This window comes from Macrobrachium nipponense, chromosome 3 (assembly GCF_015104395.2).
Source record: "Macrobrachium nipponense isolate FS-2020 chromosome 3, ASM1510439v2, whole genome shotgun sequence".
NCBI classification, from domain to species: Eukaryota; Metazoa; Arthropoda; class Malacostraca; order Decapoda; family Palaemonidae; genus Macrobrachium; species Macrobrachium nipponense.
In genome coordinates this window covers 103,962,815-103,986,129 of record NC_087202.1, presented here as the reverse complement: position 1 = coordinate 103,986,129, position 23,315 = coordinate 103,962,815, and the positions used below count along the sequence as shown (strand labels likewise).

The 23,315-nt window shown below is 42.2% G+C and overlaps 1 protein-coding gene across 1 annotated transcript in view; it reads left to right on the top strand.

Moving 5' to 3' along the window:
* The window catches only part of LOC135221929 (NADH dehydrogenase (ubiquinone) complex I, assembly factor 6-like), a 172,124-nt gene extending 149,096 nt beyond the window's left edge, over window positions 1–23,028 (top strand). The window contains exon 7 of the mRNA XM_064259953.1: window positions 22,741–23,028. Within this exon, the coding sequence (XP_064116023.1) occupies window positions 22,741–22,923 (183 nt within the window). The 3' untranslated portion in view covers window positions 22,924–23,028. The remainder of the gene's footprint in view (window positions 1–22,740) is intronic.
* Window positions 23,029–23,315: the final 287 nt, after the last annotated feature.

Genomic DNA, 23,315 nt, shown 5'->3' with positions numbered 1-23,315 from the left:
ACTCGTGGATCCGGTGACTCCTGCCAGGATCGCGGCACCTATTGCCTTTGACCCCGCCATCTTCTCGGCAGGAGTCCTACAACAAGTAGGAGAGATGGTTGGATCGCTTGGGACGAGATTTGAGCAAATGTTTGCTCAACTCTAGCAGCATCAACCAGTCAGGTCAATCAATTCAGGATCTCTCTAATTGTGTTCTAGAACACGATAATCGCTTTGCTGGCCTGAACCAGGCTCCTCAGGCTAACTTCCCGGTAGGAGGTACTGGTCTGGTCCAGTTACCGCCTCATGACTCTCTTCCGGCCTTCTCTATGAACAATCCTTGGAGGGTAGCAGCCTATGCTCCCTTCAAGGATGGTATGATTTCAATACCGAAGTGTGGAACAAGAAGGATTGAGGACTTTGAGTTCTACCCCCCCGGATTGACTCAGCCTTTCATAGGATATGCCAGGCTAACACAGACAGCGCTCAATAGGGAAGACAAGATCCCTAGGGAGACTGTCTTGTACACTAGAGATCACGCCCAAAGAGAGTGGGTTCACTGTCTGGAGGATTGGGATTGTTCCAATACCAAACTCCAGGCCTTCAAGAGTCCCTTCACCATTTTTGCCACGGAGGAGGAGGCTTCACTCCCCTTTATGACAAAGATGGTGGAGACGACCCTTCATGCTGTTTTGAAGGACGAACCCATTCCACAGCTCAGGGAAGCAGAGCCAACATCTTCTCTCTTCCCTGCATTTGGAGAACTTTGGGAGAACCTGCCGGCCACTTTTACAGTAGGAAAGCTGAAACCGGACTGTGCCATGGATCAGTTCTGTGAAAAGCTTCCTAGACTGCCTGATAGCCTCATTCAGGCAGAATTTGATGCAAGAACTAGGCTAGGGAGATCACTTAACTCCCTAGTCATAACGGAGATGGCTGCTCTTTCATACGCTACGGAGCCTCTATTCAAGATCCTTGCTAAGTCCTAACTTCAGTCGGTTCAGGCAGATGCTTACGACTTCTTCATGGCTAGAAGAAACTGTCGTAAGCATGTGTTGCAAGAAGCCACCATTCGACACGAACCGAATAGGCTTCTTGCTTCCAACATGTGGGGTGCGGACCTGTTCCCAGAATCTTCTGTGAATGAGGTGCACCACGAAGCTTCAAGGCTTAACCAAAGCCTTAGAGCTAGGTGGGGTATCTCAACCAAGAGGAAGCAGGAGACCCCCCCCTCTTCTGGTAAAAAGCTGAAGAAAAAAGAGGTTCCAGCCATACCAAAAACACCAGCAACAGCAGCACTTTGTCCAGGCCGTCCCAGTTACCCAACCGGGTCAGCCTTCGACATCGAAACAGAACCAGCCTATCCTCTTGCTATCCCCCCAGAATCAGCCCTCAACCTCGTACACCGTCTCTCCGGCTTTCAATTCCATGTATGAAAACCAGGCTTTCCCTACCTTTAATAGGTTCTCAAGGGGAAGCAGGGCGAGAGGTAACTTTCGCCAGCGAGGTTTGGGAAGGGCTGCTAGCAGGGGTAAACACTTCAGAGGAGGACGTGGAGGTCATCCCGTACAGCAGCAGTGAGACTCCCCAGGTAGGAGGGAGGCTGTTCCTCTTCCGTCACAGGTGGGGGTTCAGCAAATGGGCCCAGAGCATCGTGTCCAAAGGATTAGGTTGGAGTTGGATCAAAGATCCTCCACCAACCAAATCATTTCTTCAATTGCCGTCAGAGGAGTTGACAGATTATGCAGAGGAGCTCCTTCAGAAAGGAGTTGTGGCGAGAGTCAAGCATCTAAAATCTCAAGGGCGCTTGTTCAGCGTGCCAAAGAAAGGCTCATCAAAAAGAAGAATAATCTTAGACTTGTCCCAGCTAAACTCTTTCATTTGCTGCGACAAGTTCAAAATGCTGACCATCTCGCAGGTACGGACCTTACTTCCCCGTGGGGCCGTCATCACCTCTATCGATCTTACAGACGCATACTATCATATCCCCATCGCGAGGCACTTCCGCCCATACCTAGGTTTCAAACTAGGAGACCAGGCATTCTCTTTCAAAGTGATGCCCTTCGGACTGAATGTAGCCCCCAGGGTATTCACGAAAATAGCGGAAGTAGTAGTTCAACAACTGAGATCACGAGGGATAATGGTAGTAGCGTACCTCGACGATTGGCTGATTTGGGCACCAACCGTCGAGGAATGTCTCAGAGCCACAAAGAAGGTAGTTCAATTTCTGGAACATCTGGGGTTCCAGATAAACAAAACGAAATCCAGATTCACTCCGGAGACTCGTTTCCAGTGGCTAGGCATCCAATGGGATTTATCCTCCCACAATCTGTCAATTCCGGTGATCAAAAGAAAAGAAATAGCCAAGTCAGTGAGGCAATTTCTCAACAACAAACAAGCTTCAAGGAGAAACCAGGAAAGAATCCTAGGTTCCCTCCAGTTTGCCTCAGTGACGGACGTCCTTTTGAAGGCAAGACTGAAAGATATAAATCGAGTTTGGCGCTCAAGAGCAAATGTCAAATCTCGAGACAAGTTGTCAGTGATTCCACAAATCCTTCGCAACCAACTTCGTCCATGGGCGAAGGTAAAGAATCTGTCCAAGACAGTTCCCCTTCAATATCCTCCTCCGGCGTTAACTATTCACACAGACGCCTCCCTAACCGGTTGGGGAGGATACTCTCAATTCAAGCAAGTTCAGGGGACTTGGTCCACTCAGTTCCGCCATCTTCACATAAATGTTCTGGAAGCAATGGCAGTTTTCCTTACCCTAAAGAAGCTCCTTCCTCCAAAGAAGTCTCATCTAAGGCTAGTTTTGGACAGTGCAGTAATAGTTCACTGCATCAACAGGGGAGGATCCAAATCCAAACATGTGAACCATGTCATGATAGTCATTTTTGCCCTAGCGAACAGGTACAAATGGCACCTATCATCCACCCACTTAGCAGGGGTAAGGAATGTAATAGCGGACGCCTTGTCCCGTTCAGTCCCTCTGGAATCAGAATGGTCTCTAGACGTCAAGTCGTTCCAGTTGATATGCCAGAGTGTACCAGATCTCCAGGTAGATCTATTCGCCTCACAGGCGAACCACAAGCTCCCTTGCTATGTGGCCCCCAACCTGGACCCTCTGGCCTATGCCACGGACGCCTTGTCAATAGATTGGAAGTTCTGAACAAACTCAGGACTTTCAAAGGTCAAGTAGCTCTGATTGCTCCAGATTGGCCAAAGAGCAATTGGTACCCCCTGCTACTGGAGTTGGGCCTCCGACCTCAACGGATTCCCAACCCCAAACTATCGCAATCAGTACAAATGAGGACTGTGTTCGCTTCCTCAGGAATTCTCAAGACCCTAACTTTATGGACTTCATGAAGTTTGCGGCTAAAAAAGATGCAGATATTGATCCCCAAAACATCCTCTTCCTAGAATCAGATAAGAGGGAATCAACTCTAAGACAGTATGACTCTGCTGTCAAAAAGTTGGCATCTTTCCTGAAGGAAACAGACACTACAGCCATGACAGTTAACTTAGCCATATCTTTTTTCAGGTCCTTGTTTGAAAAAGGCCTAGCAGCTAGCACTATTACCACTAATAAATCAGCTTTGAAGAAAATCTTTCAGTTGGGTTTTCAAATAGACTTAACAGAATCTTACTTTACGTCTATTCCCAAAGCCTGTGCTAGACTTAGACCTTCTGAGAGACCTACTTCAGTTTCATGGTTTTTAAATGACTTCCTCAAACTAGCCTCGGACACTGACAACTCGTCTTGCACATTTATAATGTTACTTAGAAAGACGCTATTTTTACTAAGCCTGGCCTCAGGGGCCAGAATTTCAGAACTGTCGGCTCTATCCAGAGATACGGGTCATGTGGAATTTCTCCCTTCAGGAGAAGTTTTGCTTTCCCCAGATCGCAGTTTCTTAGCTAAAAATGAGGATCCTCTAGCAAGGTGGGCACCTTGGAAAGTCATTCCTCTTCCCCAGGATCCCTCTCTCTGTCCAGTATTGACCTTAAGAGCCTTTCTGTCTCGGATATCCTCTAATCCTCAGGTCCTCTTTTTATGAGAGAAAGAGGTGGCACCTTATCAGTAAAAGGAATCAGACAGCAGATCCTTTACTTCGTTAAACAAGCCAATCCTGAATCATTCCCAAAAGCACATGATATCAGGGCAGTAGCTACTTCTATTAATTATTTCCAACATATGAATTTTGATGATCTTAGGAAATATACTGGATGGAAATCACCGACAGTCTTCAAGCATCATTACCTGAAGTCCTTGGAATCATTAAAATTTTCAGCAGTAGCAGTGGGAAACATAGTTTCCCCTGACTCTGCCCAGTAGTATAGTTGAAGATCCAGATCTCCTTTCTACCTACCTTACCTAACATTTTGTCTAGCCTACCATATTGCTCTACACTTCGTCTCGAGCCTTAGCTGCTCTCATGATTGCTTGGTGGTGTGTCCCTTATTTTTGTGCTAGGGTCACCCACAAATGTTTGTATATATTTATCATTATGAGTGTGGTCCCCTTATTTTTATGCTAGGGTTCCACACTCTCATTTAACAATGGTTTGTTGCCTTATGGCTTTGTATATATGAATTCATTAGGTGTGTTGTTTTATGTTATTTTCCCACACACATGTTAATTTACATATTCATACTTGTAACTTGTTTAAATACTTTTGTAAATATTTTATAGCAGTAAGTTACATTTATTTTTGTTATCCCTTATTCAGAAATTGTCTGAAGACTGTATGAATATTCCAATTTTATTTCAATTATAGTATTTTAGTTAAGTTTTTAGTTTTATTGAGACCCTCTGTACTTCTTCAATCTTGTGCTAATTCTCTGGTACTATTTCGCGCAGCGACACGAACTGAGCCCAGAAAAAGGATTTTGACGTAGGAAAAATCTATTTCTGGGCGATTGGTTCGTGTCGCCCAGCGAAATCCCACCACTGCCCTACCCTGCCTCCAAGATTGCCTGCTAACTTCAGGATGGCCACCAGAGGCGCGGTGATTGGCTGGCGTGGGTTGTAGTAGTAGTAGTTGCCGCCCCGATCTGTGGGTCGGCTCTCTCGTTGAGAATTTTGATATAGGAGAATTCTAAATGGCAAGAAGTTCATGGTAGTGGTCTCACTCACCCCAGTTACTATACCGACACCCTTCTTTTATTTTGGGTGAGCGAGTCAGTTATACTGACCTCTTCTTTATTTTGTTTATTCTCTGGTATTTGTTAGCTCATTTACCTAAGAAATAATGAACTAAAGGATTATTTTGCTGGGCGACACGAACCAATCGCCCAGAAATAGGTTTTTCCTACGTCAAAATCCTTTATTTGCATTGTCTTTATTTTGTTTAATTTGTTTGAATAATATTCTGTTGTGTAATTGTTTGAATCTAACACTTGCAAATTGGTTTGTATTTAATTAAATTTCATTTCAAATTTAATTATTGCTTTATGATTTAATTTAATTAACCCTCTTACGCCGGAGCAGTAAATAAAAAATTGTCTCCCGTGTGCCGGAGGGGTATCGGAGTGAGCGCGGAAGCGGAAAAAATATTTTTTTCAAAAAATCACAGCTCGCTTAGTTTTCAAGATTAAGAGTTCATTTTTGACTCCTTTTTTTGTCATTGCCTGAAGTTTAGTATGCAACCATCAGAAATGAAAAAAATTATCATTATCATATATAAATAATGCGATATATGATAGCGCAAAAACGAAATTTCATATATAATTGTATTCAAATCGCGCTGTGCGCAAAACGGTTAAAGATAACAAGTTACTTTTTTTCGTTGTAATGTACACTTAATTGCAATCATTTTGGTATATAACACATTGTAAAACTATAAAAGCAACACAGAGAAAATATTATCACAAAATAATGCATGAATTCGTAACACGCAGACGTAAACAAATATTTTTTTCAAAAATTCACCATAAATCTAAATATTGTCCTTGAGACTTCCAATTTCTTTCAAAATGAAGACAAATGATTGAATATTACTATACTGTAAGAGTATTAGCTTACAATTGCAGTTTTCGACCATATCTGACGAGTTAAAGTTGACCGAATGTCAAATTTTTTTATATATATATTTTTTATATGCATTTATTTCGGAAATAAGAATAGCTACATAAAATTGCGCACATTTTCATATATAAAACTCTATGAAATGCCTAATATGAAATGGAGCAAATATTCCGAGAATGGGACGTACATATTTCGGAGATTTGTGGTGGAGAATCCGCGCGCGTTGGGAAGGAAAGATTTTTTTTTAATTCACCATAAATCTAAATATTTTGCTAGAGACTTCGAATTTGTTTCAAGATGAAGATAAATGACTGAATATTACTAGACTGTAAGAGTTTTAGCTTACAATTGCGTTTTTCGACCATTTCGGTATAGTCAAAATTGACCGAACGTTTTTTTTTCTATTGTGATTTATATGCAAATATTTCAAAAATGAGAAAAGCTACAACCTTCAATTATTTTTTGTTGTATTCTACATGAAATTGCGCACATTTTCATATATAAAACTTTATGTAACGGCTAATTTAAAATGGTGCAAGCATTACCACAATCGCACGTATGATTTTTTCGGAAGAGTTACCGCGCGGACGTAAGGAAAATGTTATTTTTTTCATAAATTCACCATAAATCGAAATATTGTGCTAGAGACTTCCAATTTGTTGCAAAATGAAGATAAATGCTTGAATATTACTAGAATATAAGCGTTTTAGCTTACAATTGCGTTTTTCGACCATTTCGGTAGAGTCAAATTTGACCGAAGGTTGAAATTTTGGCAATTATCGTTATTTATATGAAAATATCTCAAAACTGATAAAAGCTACAACCATGGGTTGTTTTTAGTTGTATTGTGCATGAAATTGCACACATTTCCATATATAAAACTTTATATAACGGCTAATTTTAAAATGGTGCAAACATTACCACAATCGCATGTATGATTTTTTTCGGAAGAGTTACCGCGCGGACGTAAGGAAAAAGTTTTTTCATAAATTCACCATAAATCGAAATATTGTGCTAGAGACTTCCAATTAGTTGCAAAATTAAGGTAAATGATTGAATATTACTAGAATATAAGCATTTTAGCTTACAATTGCGTTTTTCGACCATTTCGGTAGAGTCAAAGTTGACCAAAGGTTGAAATTTTGGCAATTATCGTTATTTATATGAAAATATCTCAAAACTGATGAAAGCTACAATCATGAGTATTTTATTGTTGTATTCTACATAAAAATGCGCACATTTTCCATATATAAACTTCATTTAAACGCTAATTTACAATGGTACAAAAATTATGTCAAAGTGATGAAATAATTTCCGAGATGTGTCACAGATACTTTTTAGTGCGGCAAGAAAGAAATTCGCGCTTGCGCGCCTGCGTAACGATTGTAAACAAAACAACACCTTGATCCGTGAGCTCCCAGCATCCCCCAAGGCGCGTGATTCAAAAGTTTTAGGGTGTAGGCCTTTAAGTATTTTTCCGCGAATTAAAAAAAAAACTTTTGTAAGTCGACGTAAAATACGTCCAGTTGGCACATGGGAGACAACAAATGTTGACGTAAAATACGTCCAGTCGGCGTAAGAGGGTTAATTTTCTTGATAAACTTTGATTTAATTTTGCTTAATAATTAATTCAAGAATTAATTAAACTTTTGTTTTCAAGTAATAACAATTTCCCTGAGATTGTGAATTTCACTTATAAATTTTGAATTTAGAAATTAAATTTTGTTCATGAAACTTACCTGACAGATATATATATAGCTGTATTTTCTGACGTCCGACAGAATTTCAAAACTCGCGGCACACATAGTGGGCGGCCAGGTGGTAGTACCCATTCCCGCCGCTGGGAAGCGGATATCAGGAACCATTCCCATTTTCTATTCATATTTTTTCTGTCGCCGGTGCTGTAAACAACTGTTTGCAGTACCTCCGTCTAGGATTTTTGGATTTACTCGTTCCTAAGTATCTGGATTGACTTTTGGTTATCGACTCTGGATTGTTGGATTGGCACGCATGATAGTGGACTGTTTTTTGAATTTGGATTGGCTTTTTTGTGTACATGATGTCAGGATCAAGTACAGGGAGTTTCAGAGTGTGTGTGAGGAGTGAATGTAAGGCGAGGCTTCTTAAACCTTCAGTTGATCCTCACACAGTATGTATGGAATGCAGGGGGCATGTTTGTTTGGTTGATGATCGGTGCAATGAATGCAAGGATTTGACCGATGATGGATGGAAAATGTATGAGACCTATCGGCGTAAATTAGAGCGCGATAGAGTCAGGAGGGCTTCCTCCACGAGCAGTTCTACGAAAGGTAAGGAATGTAACATTTCACCCCCTCTAACACCGGTAGAATTTGTTTCTCCTAAACCTGTGATGTTGCCTTCGGGCCCTGTTTCTGTGTCTGGAGAAAGTAATACCCTTTCTCTGATTCTCGAGTCTCTGCGCACTCTTGAATCGAAAGTGTTGGCCTTGGAAACTGGCCTTGTGAAAGTTTGTGATCGTGCCCCTAGTGTTGTGGAGGGGGCGTCAGATCGGCCCCATAATGCCTCTAGGCCGAGACCTCTATCGGACTCCCAGGACTCAGGGAGAGGGTATGTCGAAAGCCGCAAGAGGGTTATGGGGGCTCCCCACCGATCTGGCGTCCCTTCGGCAGGCCTTGTTGCAAAGTCCCAGGCTGCCAAGGAGCGCGCTCGAGCGCGTATCTTGAAGGACTGTTTCTCGTCCTCCGAAGCGTCCTCCCCGCGCAAGGGGTGGAGCGCTCAGAGTGACTCGCGTCCTCTGAAAAGGACTTTTCGTTGTGAGGACGCTTTACGTCCTTTTTCACCAGTTTCTTTGCGTTCTTCTCCGGATGCTTATGACGCCTTTCCTCCTCAGAAAAGAGGCAGGTTGTCTTTCCGGTGAGGACGTCCAGTCGCGCTACGATCGCTCTTCGGAGAAGCAGGTAGCTGTACCTGTGAGAAGGAAGGAGGCGTCCCCTTGCCCCTCGCCGTCTCGCAGGTTCAGTCCTGCTCCTTCTAGTTCGTCACCTATGAAGAATATTCTTTTGTCCCTTCAGGACCAGCTATCTGCTCTTATGGCTCAGAGGACTCGCCCAGCAGCAGTCGAGCCTAAGCGGAGGAAGGACGTCAGGCTGCCCGTCAAGAGGACGAAGCAGTCTCCTTCTCCCTCTCCGCGTTCGTCTCTTTCCCCGATTGCGTCTCCTTCGGATCATCGCTGATCTCGTTCTCCTGATAAAGCTTGCGCTCAGCAGGACGCTTTTAGCTATAAGCAGGACGCTTTCTCCGCGAAGCAGGACGCTTTTGAGGACGCTCAGCAGGACGCTTACCGTTTTAAGCAGGACGCTTTTGAGGACGCTCAGCAGGACGCTTACCGTTTTAAGCAGGACGCTTTTCACGCAAAGCAGGACGCTTTTGAGGACGCTCAGCAGGATGCTTTCCATGCTAAGCAGGACGCTTTTCACGAGAAGCGGGACGCTTTTGAGGACGCTCATCAGGACGCTCGTGTGGACGCTCGGAGTGACGTGTCTCCTCATAAGGAGTTTGTTAGAGCTCATAGATACTGTACCTACTGGACTTAGTAGTGCTTTCAAGAAGCATAAGATCACTTCAGTTAGAAGTAAGGCAGTCTCCGTCGTCTCTCAGGACGCTCGATGCAGCCAAGACGTTCTGCCTTCTTCGAGTGTTAAGGATCGTCGTAAGGACGATTCCGTGCCCGAAGCGTCAACTTCTAAGCAGCGGAGGTCTTTGATTAAGGCTAGACCCGCTGGACGTACGCCCTCTCCGGATGGACGATCACCGGTTCCTCTTAGAGAAGAAGGGGAACTTAGTAGTCCGGCGAGCTCGGTGGAAGAGGAACCTCCTTCTGTTTCGTCTGTCTCTGACTATAAGGTTCTTGTGCGGCTGTTACGTTTGTCCTTCGGGGACAAGTTTCAGCCGGCAGCTCCTAGGTCTCCTCCCTTGTAACTTTCGTCTTCCAAGTCATATAAGACACCGGAGTTTGTTGAGATGAAGACTTCTCTTTCAACCAAGAGGGCCTTCAAGAAGCTCCAGGACTTTATGACTTGAAGGAAGGATCAGGGCAAGACGACTTTCGCCCTTCCTCCCTCTAGACTCCGGAAAAGGAGGCGTTTGGTTAGAGACCAAGGAAGACGTGGGTGTGAAGGTTCCTTCGTCTGCACTTGGGGACTTCTCGAGCTTAGTGGACGCCCAGAGGAGGTCCCTCTTATCAGCTGCCAAGGTGTCCTGGACTCCTTCGGAGACGGACCACCACTTGAAAGGACTGCTGCGTACGTTAGGAGTCTTCAACTTCTTGGACTGGTGCTTGGGAGTTCTAGACCTACAATCTAGAAGCCCTGACTCTCTCAGTCTGGGGGAGCTGTCCAGTGTGTTATCATGCATGGACAAGGCTGTCAGGGATGGTTCGGAAGAGCTAGTTTCTCACTTTGGAACAGCTTTCCTTAAGAAAAGAGCTCTGCTTTGTAATTTCACCGCAAGGTCGGTTACTCCCGCTCAGAAAGCGGAATTGCTCTTTTCTCCTCTTTCGGACCATCTCTTCCCCCAGACGATGGTCAAAGATCTAGCAATTAGTTTGCAGGAGAAAGCGACCCAGGACCTATTAGCACAGTCCTCGAGGCGTCCAGCAGCTCCTTCTACATCATCGTTTGTTAGACCTCCAAAGAGAGTTAAACCCTTTCGCGGAGCTCCTCCCTCGAGAGCAGCTCCTCAAGGGAGAGGGCTTTCAAGAGGAAGAGCTTCCTTCAAGCCCAAGACAGCCAAATGAAGAACATGTCCTTCAGACGCCAGTCGGAGCCAGACTGAAGTTTTTTGCGGGAGCATGGAGACAGAGAGGGGCGGACCCTTGGACTCTCAAGATCGTAGAGCAAGGGTACAAGATCCCCTTTTTGCATCCTCCTCCTCTATCATCAACTCCCAGGGACCTTTCTCCGTCTTATCAAGGAGAGAAGAAACGGATCCTTTTCGATCTTTTAGATCAAATGATCGAAAAAAGAGCGGTGGAGCAAGTCGTGGACCTGGGGTCACCAGGCTTCTACAACAGGATTTTCCTGGTACCGAAGCAGTCGTCGGGTTGGCGCCCAGTCCTAGACGTAAGCAGGCTCAATCTTTTTGTAGAAAAGATCAAGTTCAAGATGGAGACGCCGCAGTCAGTTCTAGGAGCCTTGAGACCTGGCGACTGGATGGTGTCCCTAGACCTGCAGGACGCGTACTTTCATGTCCCCATCCACCCTCTTTCAAGGAAATACCTAAGATTCGTCTTAGGAAACAGAGTATGGCAGTTCAGAGCCCTTTGTTTCGGTCTGAGCTCGGCTCCGATGGTCTTTACCGTCATAATGAAGAATGTAGCGAGGTGGTTACATTCTTCAGGGATCAGAATACCCCTATACCTCGACGATTGGTTGATCAGAGCGTCGTCGAAGGGAAAATGTCTGAAGGACCTTCAGTCAACTTTAGCCTTAGCGAAGTCCCCGGGACTCGTAGTCAACTCCGAAAAGTCACATCTGACCCTGACACAGTCCATCATGTATCTGGGGATTCAGATGGATTCAGTGGCTTTTCGGGCGTTTCCGTCCCAGGAACGTCAGCTTCTAGGCTTAGAGAAAGTCTCAGCCTTCCTAGGGAAAGAGACTTGCTCGGCGAGGGAATGGATGAGTCTGCTGGGCACCATTTCCTCGCTGGAAAAGTTTGTCTCCTTGGGAAGACTGCACCTCAGGCCTCTCCAGTTTTTCCTAGCGGAAGAATGGAAAGCCAAGGAAGATCTGATTGCGATCTTGAAGATCTCAGATCCAGTGAAAGGCCACTTAAGATGGTGGCTCGACCCTCAGAAGTTGCGAGAGGGCTTATCCCTAAATCTTCTGAGCCCCGACCTAGTGTTGTTTTCAGACGCTTCCATTTCGGGTTGGGGAGCAACACTAGGAGGGGAAGAAGTGTCAGGCTCCTGGAGAGGGGAACAGGTAGCCTGGCACATCAATGTGAAAGAACTAGCAGCGATCTTCCTGTCGCTGCAGTTCTTCGAAGACAAAGTGACAAGTAAGGTCATCCAAGTCAACTCGGACAACACCACAGCCCTTGCATATCTGAAGAATCAGGGAGGAACACACTCCCGATCTCTTTTTCACCTGGCAAGGGAGATTCTGCTATGGGCAGATGTGAGGCAGATCAAGATCCTGACGAGATTCGTCGCAGGGGTACAGAACGTCAGGGCGGACCTTCTCAGTCGACAAGATCAAATCCTGCCAACAGAGTGGACCTTACACCAAGAGGTGTGTCAAGAGCTGTGGAAGTTGTGGGGACATCCTCTAGTCGACCTATTCGCGACGTCGAGGACGAAGAGGCTTCCTCTGTATTGCTCCCCTGTCCTAGATCCAGGAGCAATTGCGGTGGATGCATTGCTCTGGAGTTGGACAGACCTAGACCTTTATGCCTTCCCTCCATTCAAGATCATGGGGGAAGTCATGAGGAAGTTTGCGGCTTCAGAGGGGACAAGGTTGACCCTGATCGCCCCGATGTGGCCAGCGAGAGAATGGTTCACAGAGGTCATGACATTCCTTGTGGACTTCCCAAGGACGTTGCCCTGGAGGAAAGATCTACTCAAACAGCCTCACTTCGAAAGGTATCACCAAAACCTCTCCGCTCTGGATCTGACTGCGTTCAGACTATCGAAAAGTTGGCCAGAGCGAGAGGTTTTTCGAAAACAGCTGCGAGAACAATCGCTAGTGCTAGAAGAGCCTCTTCAAGAGCTGTTTACCAATCGAAGTGGGCCTCCTTCAGGGCATGGTGCAGAAAGGAGGGAGTTTCCTCTTCCACGACCTCTGTGAGCCAGATAGCCGATTTTCTACTTTTCCTAAGAAATGTGCAGAAATTGGCAGTCCCGACCATCAAGGGATATAAGAGTATGTTGTCAGCCGTCTTTCGACACAGAGGACTGGACCTCTCTGACAACAAGGATCTGCATGACCTCTTGAGATCATTTGAAACCACCAAGATTCCCCAGTCGAGACCGCCTTCATGGAACCTCGACGTGGTTCTTAAACATTTAATGTCAAGTCCGTTTGAACCTCTCCACGAAGGGTCTCTACGGAACTTGACGAAGAAGGCGCTTTTCCTAACTTCTCTGGCGACGGCGAAGAGAGTTAGCGAAATCCAAGCGTTCAGTAGCCAAGTGGGCTTCAAGGGGGACAACGCTGTCTGCTCGTTGAGTCCAACTTTCTTGGCTAGGAATGAGAAACCGTCTAACCCTTGGCCCAAGAGCTTTGAGATCAAAGGTATGTCGAGTCTCGTGGGTCAAGAACCAGAGAGAGTCCTGTGCCCTGCCAGGGCTCTCAAGTTCTATATTCACAGAACTAAAGAGGTAAGAGGTCCCTCAGGTAACTGGTGCTCGGTGAAAAGACCAGAATTGCCTTTGTCGAAGAATGCTGTGGCTTTCTTTCTGAGGGACGTCATTAAAGAGGCTCATTCATCTTGTCAGAAAACTGATTTGAACCTCTTACGAGTGAAAGCTCACGAAGTCAGAGCCGTAGCTACCTCTCTTGCCTTCCAAAGGAATATGTCTATCAAGGATATCCTTGATAGCACCTTTTGGAGGAGCAATTCCGTATTCGCCTCACATTACCTACGGGATGTGAGAACGATTTACGAGAACTGTAGTTCTTTGGGGCCATGCATTTCTGCGGACACAGTTTTGGGGGCTGAAGGTAGCTCTCTCCCTATCCCTTAGCTTAGAATAGGTTAGTTTTATTTGTTGTGTTTTTGGTTGATGGTGAGATCATCTGTGAAAATCTCCCATTCTTTAGATTAACTGTCAGGGGGTGAGATCTTCTGTGAAAATCTCCCATTCTTTAGATTAACTGTCAGGGTTTTTTTGGTTAGTTGGTCAGGTGGTGGTCAGTTGCTCCGTAGCCCTCATATGGATGGTCCAATGGTCTTGTCACATTGTGGTTACGTCCCCGTTGACAGAGCATCCAGAGCGCACCAGCACTACAGGTCTCCACCTGGCTGGCAACTCTGATTAAAGCAGAAGCAGGCTTAAGTGACAGTAATCACAGAGTCTACTTTGCTAACAGGTGAGGAACCAAGATGTACATCATTTACTTAATTTAGTTTCCTAAAAATCCTATTCTCTCTTCCCACCATCCGAAGGTGGGATTCAGCTATATATATATATCTGTCAGGTAAGTTTCATGAACAAAATGTTATTGTTATAATACAATTAAGTTTGTTCATACTTACCTGGCAGATATATATAATTAGATTGCCTACCCTCCTCCCCTCAGGAGACAGTGGCATGGATAAAATATGAATGGAAAATGGGAATGGTTCCTGATATCCGCCTCCCAGCGGCGGGAATGGGTACTACCACCTGGCCGCCCACTACGTGTGCCGCGAGTTTTGAAATTCTGTCGGACGTCAGAAAATACAGCTATATATATATCTGCCAGGTAAGTATGAACAAACTTAATTGTATTATAACAATAACATTTTTATATTATATTTTGTATTATATTTTATTTTGTTTAGGTAGAAATATAGAGTGGTAATTGTGCCGTTTCCCACAATTAAATCAGAATCAGGGAAATACTTACATTTGACATTGTAGAAGGAGTGATGCCCTTTAATTAAGATTACCTTACATCTATTTTAATGAACTTAGACTGATTGTTTTCTTGACTGTTCAGTTCTATAAGGGATCACTATTACCTTTAGAGTATTCAGTTTAGTATTTGTGATGAAGGGTCAGGTGTCTGGCTGTAGTGAGGTAAGTAATAACCAGGTACTTGAACAAACTGTGCCCTAAGTACAAAGGGTGTCCCAGACCCAGGAATAAAAGGGGCTCTTGTGCTAACAAGTACAAATGGTAAGTGAAATAACCAGATACTTGGCAATTTGGGTTAACAAATATTAATGGTGTCCAGACACAGTTCTTTGGCTACTTCATGCACCAAGTATTAATGTTGTCCAGACCCAGATACTCTTGCCCACTTCGTCACAAGTATCAATGGTGCCCAGAGACCTGTGATATTTGGCACTTTATGAACCAAGTATTAATGATCCCCAGAGACCAGGGAGGAAAACAAATCACATTATCACTCTAGCTTATACTGGTGGTGTTAGGAATATATTTTGTTAGAAGAGTGACCATATATTTGTTTTTGCATCTTATTGTAAGAATTGTATTTGAGAAAAATGGCTCCATTCGATACTCAGGAATTTTTGGCAGCCCCTTCCATCCAATTGTTGTCTGAAACTACTCTGACTAAGGCACAGTGGAGTGCTCTAGCAGTAGCATGTGGTGGTCATGTGTCTAGTAGCATGATAAAAGCAGAAATCAAATGCATTGCCTTGCAAACATTGATAGACTCTGGTAGAATAACTGATGATGATGAGTTAGATCTGGCTCAAGAGTTGTTAAATGTAGCACAGGCTGATCTTATAAATAAGCAGGTAGAAAAGAAAAGGAAAGTGACGCAGAATTGGAACTCAGACGCATAGAAGCAGAAGAAAGTTTGATTAAGCTGAAAATGCAGGCTGAAAGAGAGAGAATGCAAGCTGAAGAAGACAGAGTAGACAGTGACTAACAAGAAAGAAGAGAGAGAAGAAGAAAATGCAGCAGAAGATGAAAGGCAAAAGATTAAAGAGGAAAGAGAAATTGCAAGACATGAAAGGGAGATGGAATTGATAAGAGCTAGATCCACATTACCTGTAACACCGTCTAACCCTAATAATGGTAATCAAGACCCTGGATTTGATATAGTAAGAGTGCAGAAGTTAATCCCTAAGTTTAGTGAAGAGGCTCCAGATGAGTTCTTTGATCACTTTGAGAAAGTGACTTCAGGTATGGGATGGCCAGAAGATAAATGGTCAGTTTTGCTACAAAGTGTCTTGATCGGTAAAGGGAGAAGCACTTATTTAGCCTTAACAGCTGATCAGTGTAAAGGCTACAAGGTGCTCAAACATAATGTGCTACAAGTATACCAGTTGACCGCAGAGTACTACAATGAAAGATTTAGAAACTTAGGAAGGATGAAAAAATAACTTTCTTGGATTATGCTTATAAAGTGAGAAGGTGTTTTAAAAGATGGTTGGAGGGAGCTAAAGTTACAACTTTTGAAGAGTTAGTTGTTTTAGAGCAATATTTTAAAGGTATTCCTGAGTATATAAGAGCCTATTTGAGAGAGAGAGAGAGGTTAAAAAACTTGACAAAGCTGCTACTGAGTGAAGACTACAATATAATTAGTAGCAGGCCCATGTTTTAAGTCTCATCCAGGTTTCAAAAGCAATTTTATAAATGTGAAACCTACAAGTAATAATACTCCTCAGCAAGCTAATGTGAAATCCTCATCTTATTTTGCAAGACAGTTGCAAAAGCCTAATGTCTGCTTGAAGTGTGGAAGAGCAGGACACTTCAGTCAGGAGTGTTATTGGAATTATCAGCAGTCCAAGCTTGTTGGTCAGATAGTAAGAGGTGACCAGGTCAAACAGACTGTTAAGAACAATGTGGGGAAGAATCCGACTACGGGGAAGACTGAAACTAAACAAGCTGAGTGTTTAGCAACCAGTGGAAATGTAACTTCAAGCAGTGAGTGGCTGAGCAGTTTGGAGGCCTTTAAACCATATATCTATGAAGGTACACTGGCAACTCAAGAAGAGAGTACGTATGCAGGTACCAGTCAAGATTTTACGTGATACAGGGAGCAACCATAGTGTGGTGTTACGTGGTGCTCACCCAATTTTGGAGAAGAATCTCACTGGAGATTCAGTTATTTTGAAGGGTATAGGAGGAGAGGAAGTAACTCCTATATGCTGCTTACACCTGTCCTGTGAATTGGTAACAGGGAGTGTTGATTTTGCTGTGAAGGACTCACTGGCTATGGAAGGTGTACATGTTCTGTTGGGAAATGAATTTGGTGGTGTTCCATTTGTTCCTTGTCCTGTAGTGACAGACAAACCGTTGAGGATTAGTCCTGTGGTAGAGTTGGTGAAGAAACTGAGGATTTGCACGCCCAAGATGGTTCAAGTGAAGGATCTTTGAACTTAGAACAATTGTTCCAGGGGAGTGATGCCTCCCGTGGAGCTGACCGAGAAAGGATTTCCCAAGAAAATGAAGAATCTGTTGTTCCTGAAGAGACTCCGAGTAGTCCAAGTGTTCCTGAAGATAGTAGTGAAACTACAGTAGCTGAGGTAGCAGATATTGATAGTTCAACCCTTGAAGTTGGACAGGTAACAAGAGAGAAGCTAATGGACTTGCAGAAGAAGGATGCATCGTTAGCTGATTTGTTCTTCAGAGTTGTTGATCAGGAAGAGATGCTACAAACTCCTACCTGTTATTATCTGAAGGAAGGTTTACTGATGAGGAAGTATAGACCTTCAGATATACCCGGAAATGCTGAATGGGCCGAATATCATCAGATTTTGATTCCATGTCCATTGAGAAAGCAAGTGGTAGCAGTAGCTCATGAATCTGGACATATGGGAATCAGGAAGACTGTGGAGATCATGAGATATTTTTTCTGGGCTGGACTTCATAAAGATGTTAGCAGGTTCTGTCGAGAGTGTCATACCTGCCAGATAGCTAGAAAACCTAATGAAACCAAGGTGATTATAGATATGGTTGGACCACTTCCAAAGATGAAGAAAGGAAATGAATATCTGTTGACATTAATGTGTCCTGTTGCCAGATATCCTGAGTCGATCCCTGTTAGAAACATGTCTGCCAAGATAGTTGCTGAGAAACTAGTGGAGTTTTTCTCAAAGTTTGGTATACCAGAAATTGTACAAAGTGATAGAGGATCAAACTTTACTTCCAAGTTATTCCAGGATGTGATGAACTTATTAGGGGTGAAACAACAGTTATTAACTGCTTATCATCCAGAAATTCAAGGAGCCCTGGAAAGGTTCCACCAGACATTGAAAAGTATGCTGATAAAGTATTGTTCTGAGTCAGGAAGAGATTGGGATGTTGGTTTACCCTTAATGTTATTTGAAGTTAGGAATGCTTATCAAGAAAGCATGGGATGTTCACCTGATGAGATGATTTTTGGAGAAGTGAGAGGTCCTTTGAAGATTCTTGCAGAAAATTGGGTAGAAAATAAAGAGGAAATCCAAGGAGAGTATGTGAAGAACTTAAGGAAAAGGTTGGAAGAGGTTAGAAAATTTTCTTTAGAAAATCTGAAAATGAGTCAAGAGAAAATGAAAATGAACTTTGATAGAAAGACTTCGCTTAGAGAAGTTTTTCTCAGTCTGCCATCAAGTGCTATAGGTCAAACTTGGCCAAGTTTGAGACTTGAAGGAGTAGATTTCTTCTCCTCTTAGGAGACCTCTATGCTCTTAGGAACTTTGTAGGTTCTTGAGAATCTTCAAATGATCTTGTTGTCCTAGGGAACTCAGGCCCTCTTGAGTGGGATGTGACTCTTGTCCTTATGAATCTGACATATTGTCCAGACAAGCCTAAGAGAGAGGCACAAGATAGGGATCTGGTTCTGAAGGCTGTTTTCTTTCTACCCCTGACTTTGGTGAAGAGAGTAGGTGAGCTCCATGCCATCTCTTATGATGTTAAGCACTGAAGGGGATGGGGATCTGTCTCATTTGAATTTATCCTGGCGTTCTTAGTGAAGACTTAAAATACGTCGGTCTCCGGGGTCAGGTTGGAATATTTTTTTATATTTTCTGTAGAAGTTTTCATCAGTAGTGATTCCGAGATGCTGTGTCCAGTTAGGACAAGAAGTGGTGCTTTCAACATGGTATGGCCGTTGGCATGTGTTAGGGTGCTGCATGACTATGTTCAGAGAACTTGACATCTCAGGCATGGTTGTTTACACCTCTTGTTAGTATGGGCAAGACCAAGAGGTTTCCAAGAACACAATCTCTTTTGGCTGCGTGAGACGATCAGGTGGGTGTATGCCTCATTCAACAAGGAAGTTGATGGTACAATCTAGGCAAGAGCTCGTGAAGTCAGGCACTGCCCTGACTATGGCATTCTGAAAGAACCTGTCAGTTCTACAGATCTTACGAGATGGGGTACAGGCGGCCCTCGGTTAGCAGCAGGAGTTCCGTTCCTGGCCGCTGACGCTAAACGATTTTAAAACCCACGGCTGCCGCACACCTTCTTTTGAAATTGTAGACCAGTTAACAGCGCCCTGACCAGTCAAACGGTGCCATAATCCCACGATGGCGCAATAAGTAAAATTATATTTATGCAGTATAGTACTATGGAATTTACTGTACAGTACATTATAGTATTATAAATACTGTAAAGTGAAAAAAGCCTAGCTTTAATCCTTTGGGTGTCTAGAGTATGTAAAGATATAATAAAGTTTTATAAGTACAGTGTACAGGTAGCTGTAGTGTTCAAGTTACGATAATTCGTCTTAAGACAATCCGATTTTATTAGAGACCAAATTACAATAGCCTAACTTTATCCCATCTTCTAGTTACATAAGTTCAGCAACAGCAAAAGAGAACTATGAAAGTTTGGTTTTAACGTTATACTCGTTGTGTAAACTTGTACAGCCATGAACAACTGAACGAGAAACTACCTTTTTTTTCTAAGTACAACCGAATTCGATAACATCTGTTTGGCTTGTATTTCAATCATCGTTGTTATAAATTACGTTGTGTAGAATAGAACTGAGATATCTTAATGTAATAACTTTATTTGCTGTAGATCAAAGATCAATTGGGAAATATACTGTTAAATTTAAACCTAGTTATAAGTAAAGCTGAGAAAACTGTTCAAGTTGCTAATGACTATTATTGTGCATCGGCAACAAGGATAAAACTCTAGTAAACGTATGCCATCAAACACAACCGTAGATAAAATTGAGATAAAATCATTTTAATCAAAACTACTGTGCTTGAAAACACATTTAATGTTGGTTTCACGCCGATATAAGATAAATAACGTAGTTTGTAATACGATGGTATAAAGGAAAATTGCGAACGGAATCACGTAACTTTTTTACGCAATAAACATGCCGCCAACGTAATCTGTTAACGAAAAAAAAATGAGTTCACAATCACACCGAGACATTCAATTCATATTTCCACCTAAAAACATGTCGTATAAGGAAAAATAACCTTGTCTCATATAGGTATTCGTTTATGGTAACTTGAAGCAAGAAAATTTGCTCAGAATTGCATTAAATATGGCAAAACAAACTCGTATTTGCCATCAGCTGATTTGAAACCAAACCATTGGCTGCTCCGCGGAATACTGGCTTAGATTCGCCGTAGTATTTTATAATACAATAATATGAGAATAGTACATACAATATTATAGGGTACAGTGAAGTAAAGTATAACTTTTTAAAGGATTTATGGAAAAGATGCATAATTAATAAAATAACACCATGCATTTTTCAGAACAGTGGCGGACAATAACAAACATGAAAAAACATCCTCTGCCAACGTGGAGGGTAGTTACAAAAGCTGCCTTGATTTGTATCATATTTATGTACAAAAATAAAAATACCCTATACGTAATATATTTTCATACACATTTTAAACATAAAAGCATGAACATTTATAAAATTGACACATCGATCGCTAAATTTGCGCTTTTTTTAACTTGATATTTTTGGAAGAGCGGCAGACGGCGGCTTACAAGAATGAACTTGAAAAAACATCATATTTGATAATGTGAAGGGAAGTTTCAAAAGCTGCCTTTGTATCATATTTCTGTGCAGAAATAAAAATACCCTATGCGTAATACATCTTCATACACATTTTAAAGATAAAAGCATGAACATTTATAAAATCGACACATCGATCGCTAATTTTGCACTTTTTTTAACTATATTTTTGGAAGAGTGACAGACGGCGGCTTACAAGAATGAACATGAAAAAACATCGTATTTGATAATGTGAAGGGCAGTTTCAAAAGCTGCCTTTGTATCATATTTCTGTGCAAAAATAAAAATACCCTATACGTAATACATTTTCATACATATTTTAAACGTAAAAGCATGAACATTTATAAATCGACACATCCATAGCTAAATTTGCACTCATTTAACTCGATATTTTCAGTATAGAACAGCGTCAGAGGCATATCTTTTACCCTAATACCTATGTAATAACTCTCTGTAAATTTTCTAATATCATTTGCATAACCTTTATGGGCTGAACGGTATTTCTACAATGTATGTACTCGTTAGACAACGGCGCTAATGGCGCTGTTACCTCAAAATGCCTTATTGTTTTAATGAGTATTTTTAACGACAGCTGTAAGACCGATTTGCTGCTGAGCGATTGCGCCGTTAACCAGGGGCCGCCTGTATTGTCCTTTTTTTTTTTTTTTTTACCCATTGGGCATTGCCCACAAGTCTTTGGACTAATTTTTTTCCCCTTGGGTCCTGTGGGGCTTGGTCAACAAGGTGGGACAGGTTGAACCTTGTGTAAGTTACTGAGTTAAAAAGATGACAGGCCAGTATGTGCTGGATGGACATGGAATGCAGGTAAGCTACTTGACTGGGCACCAGTCTTCTTTTTTTTCTTTTTTTCCTAATTCAAGTGGATGCGGATCTCCTCTTTCTCCTGGCAAGGGACATACAATAAAGCAAACTTGTTCGTTTTATTGTCTTAACACATTCTGGTTCTTTCTGCCTTTATTAGGCAATGTATGCAAACTCATCACTTGATGCCCAGAAGCCTAGCAGCTTTAACATCTCATATGCACAGCATGCTGAATGTGCAGGATCCTTTCCTTGGCTTCTATGGACCTTCCTGGTAGGTTGGGAATACCAGCCAATGCTCATGGAGCACCAGCCAATGCTCATGGAGCACCTAGGTTCTTTCAATAATGGGTAAATCTCCTATGTGAGGAAGGAAGCTTTGTATTTATATAGGAACAAGTAAATTTTAAAAGTAATTGTATTGTTCTAAATGTACAAACCTAAAGTTCTTTACATTAACAGCCCACTTCAGCCACCTGGGTAGGAAGGCAGAGTGGAGTGCAGACAGACATGGTATGCAGGCTTCCCCCTGCCTGTCAATAGTAAACTACCTTGTCACAAAAGTTTAAACAGCTGTTCCAGCTTTTGTTCGCAAGCTATATCCATCATAAAGAAAATTTGCATGTAAAATAAAAATAAAATTTTTTTGAATCGGTTTGTATTTTTCATAGCTAACAAACTTTCGGTTAACAATAGGATAACCTTCTTGTGCCAGCTGGAAACCAGATAACAATCAAATATTGTAAAGCAAGGAATCTGTGGCATACTTAAAGGAGGTGGAAGCTGGTCACCAATCAGGCATAGAACCCTGTGATCCATCAGTCTTTCTTTGACTGCCTTGGAGAGTAGTTTTTTGCACTTTCCATCCCAAACTGGGTTGCTTTGTTTGCCCGTTATTTCTGTTTCAATGTGTTTGTGTGTGTGCCTTGTTGATTATAATGGAGTCCTCCAATTCTTTTAGGCCTCTATTCTTAATATGCTGATATACTTTTTCCCTTGTCATTTTCCACTTTTTAGTCTTTGACCTTTTCTTAAGTTGTCTCATTATTTGCCTCATATTCAGCTCCGTTAGCAGCAGTCTTACATGGTGTTATAGGCATGTCTCACTTAATATAACTGGATGAAAGTTAAGTATCTCCTCTTTTATTTTTCAAGTCTGTATAAGAAGAATATTGGTCTATTTTATTTAATGCCACACTTAGGATTTTTGCATGTTCTAGTAGGTAGCCTAAAAAGCCTTTTAAAACTAAATTACTTTTTTAACTGTTGCAGGTAAAGGCCTTAATGAAAGATGTTCCTCCAGCAGCAAGAATAGGACTTTTACCAGAAGTTACGATTTCCTCTTATCTTGGTTTTTTGCAAAAAGCTGATTTTGATGTTTTTGATTCTAGCCTTCAAAAACGCAATCGCCTCCTCCCTTTGTATTTATGGTGGGCAAAGGTTAGAAAGACTTGAATGTTAATTCCACAAATTAATTTAAAATTAAGTCACTAATGGAAATTTTTGTTCATTATTTGATACCATCACTTTCTCATGAAAAAATAAAAGTCCACAGTAGTATGTATGCGTATTGAATGTTAATTCCACAAATTAATTTAAAATTAAGTCACTAATGGAAATTTTTGTTCATTATTTGATACCATCACTTTCTCATGAAAAAATAAAAGTCCACAGTAGTATGTATACAGGAAGCTTTTGCCAACTAGATCAGTAGACCTGTTCAGTCTGAATAAACATAGAAACAATATTATTACATATCAGCATCTTTGAAAAATGAAAGTTATAAAACAGCTCTGTTATTCTTTCAGGTAACTCCAGAATTGCTCAATAGTCAATTAGCAATTATC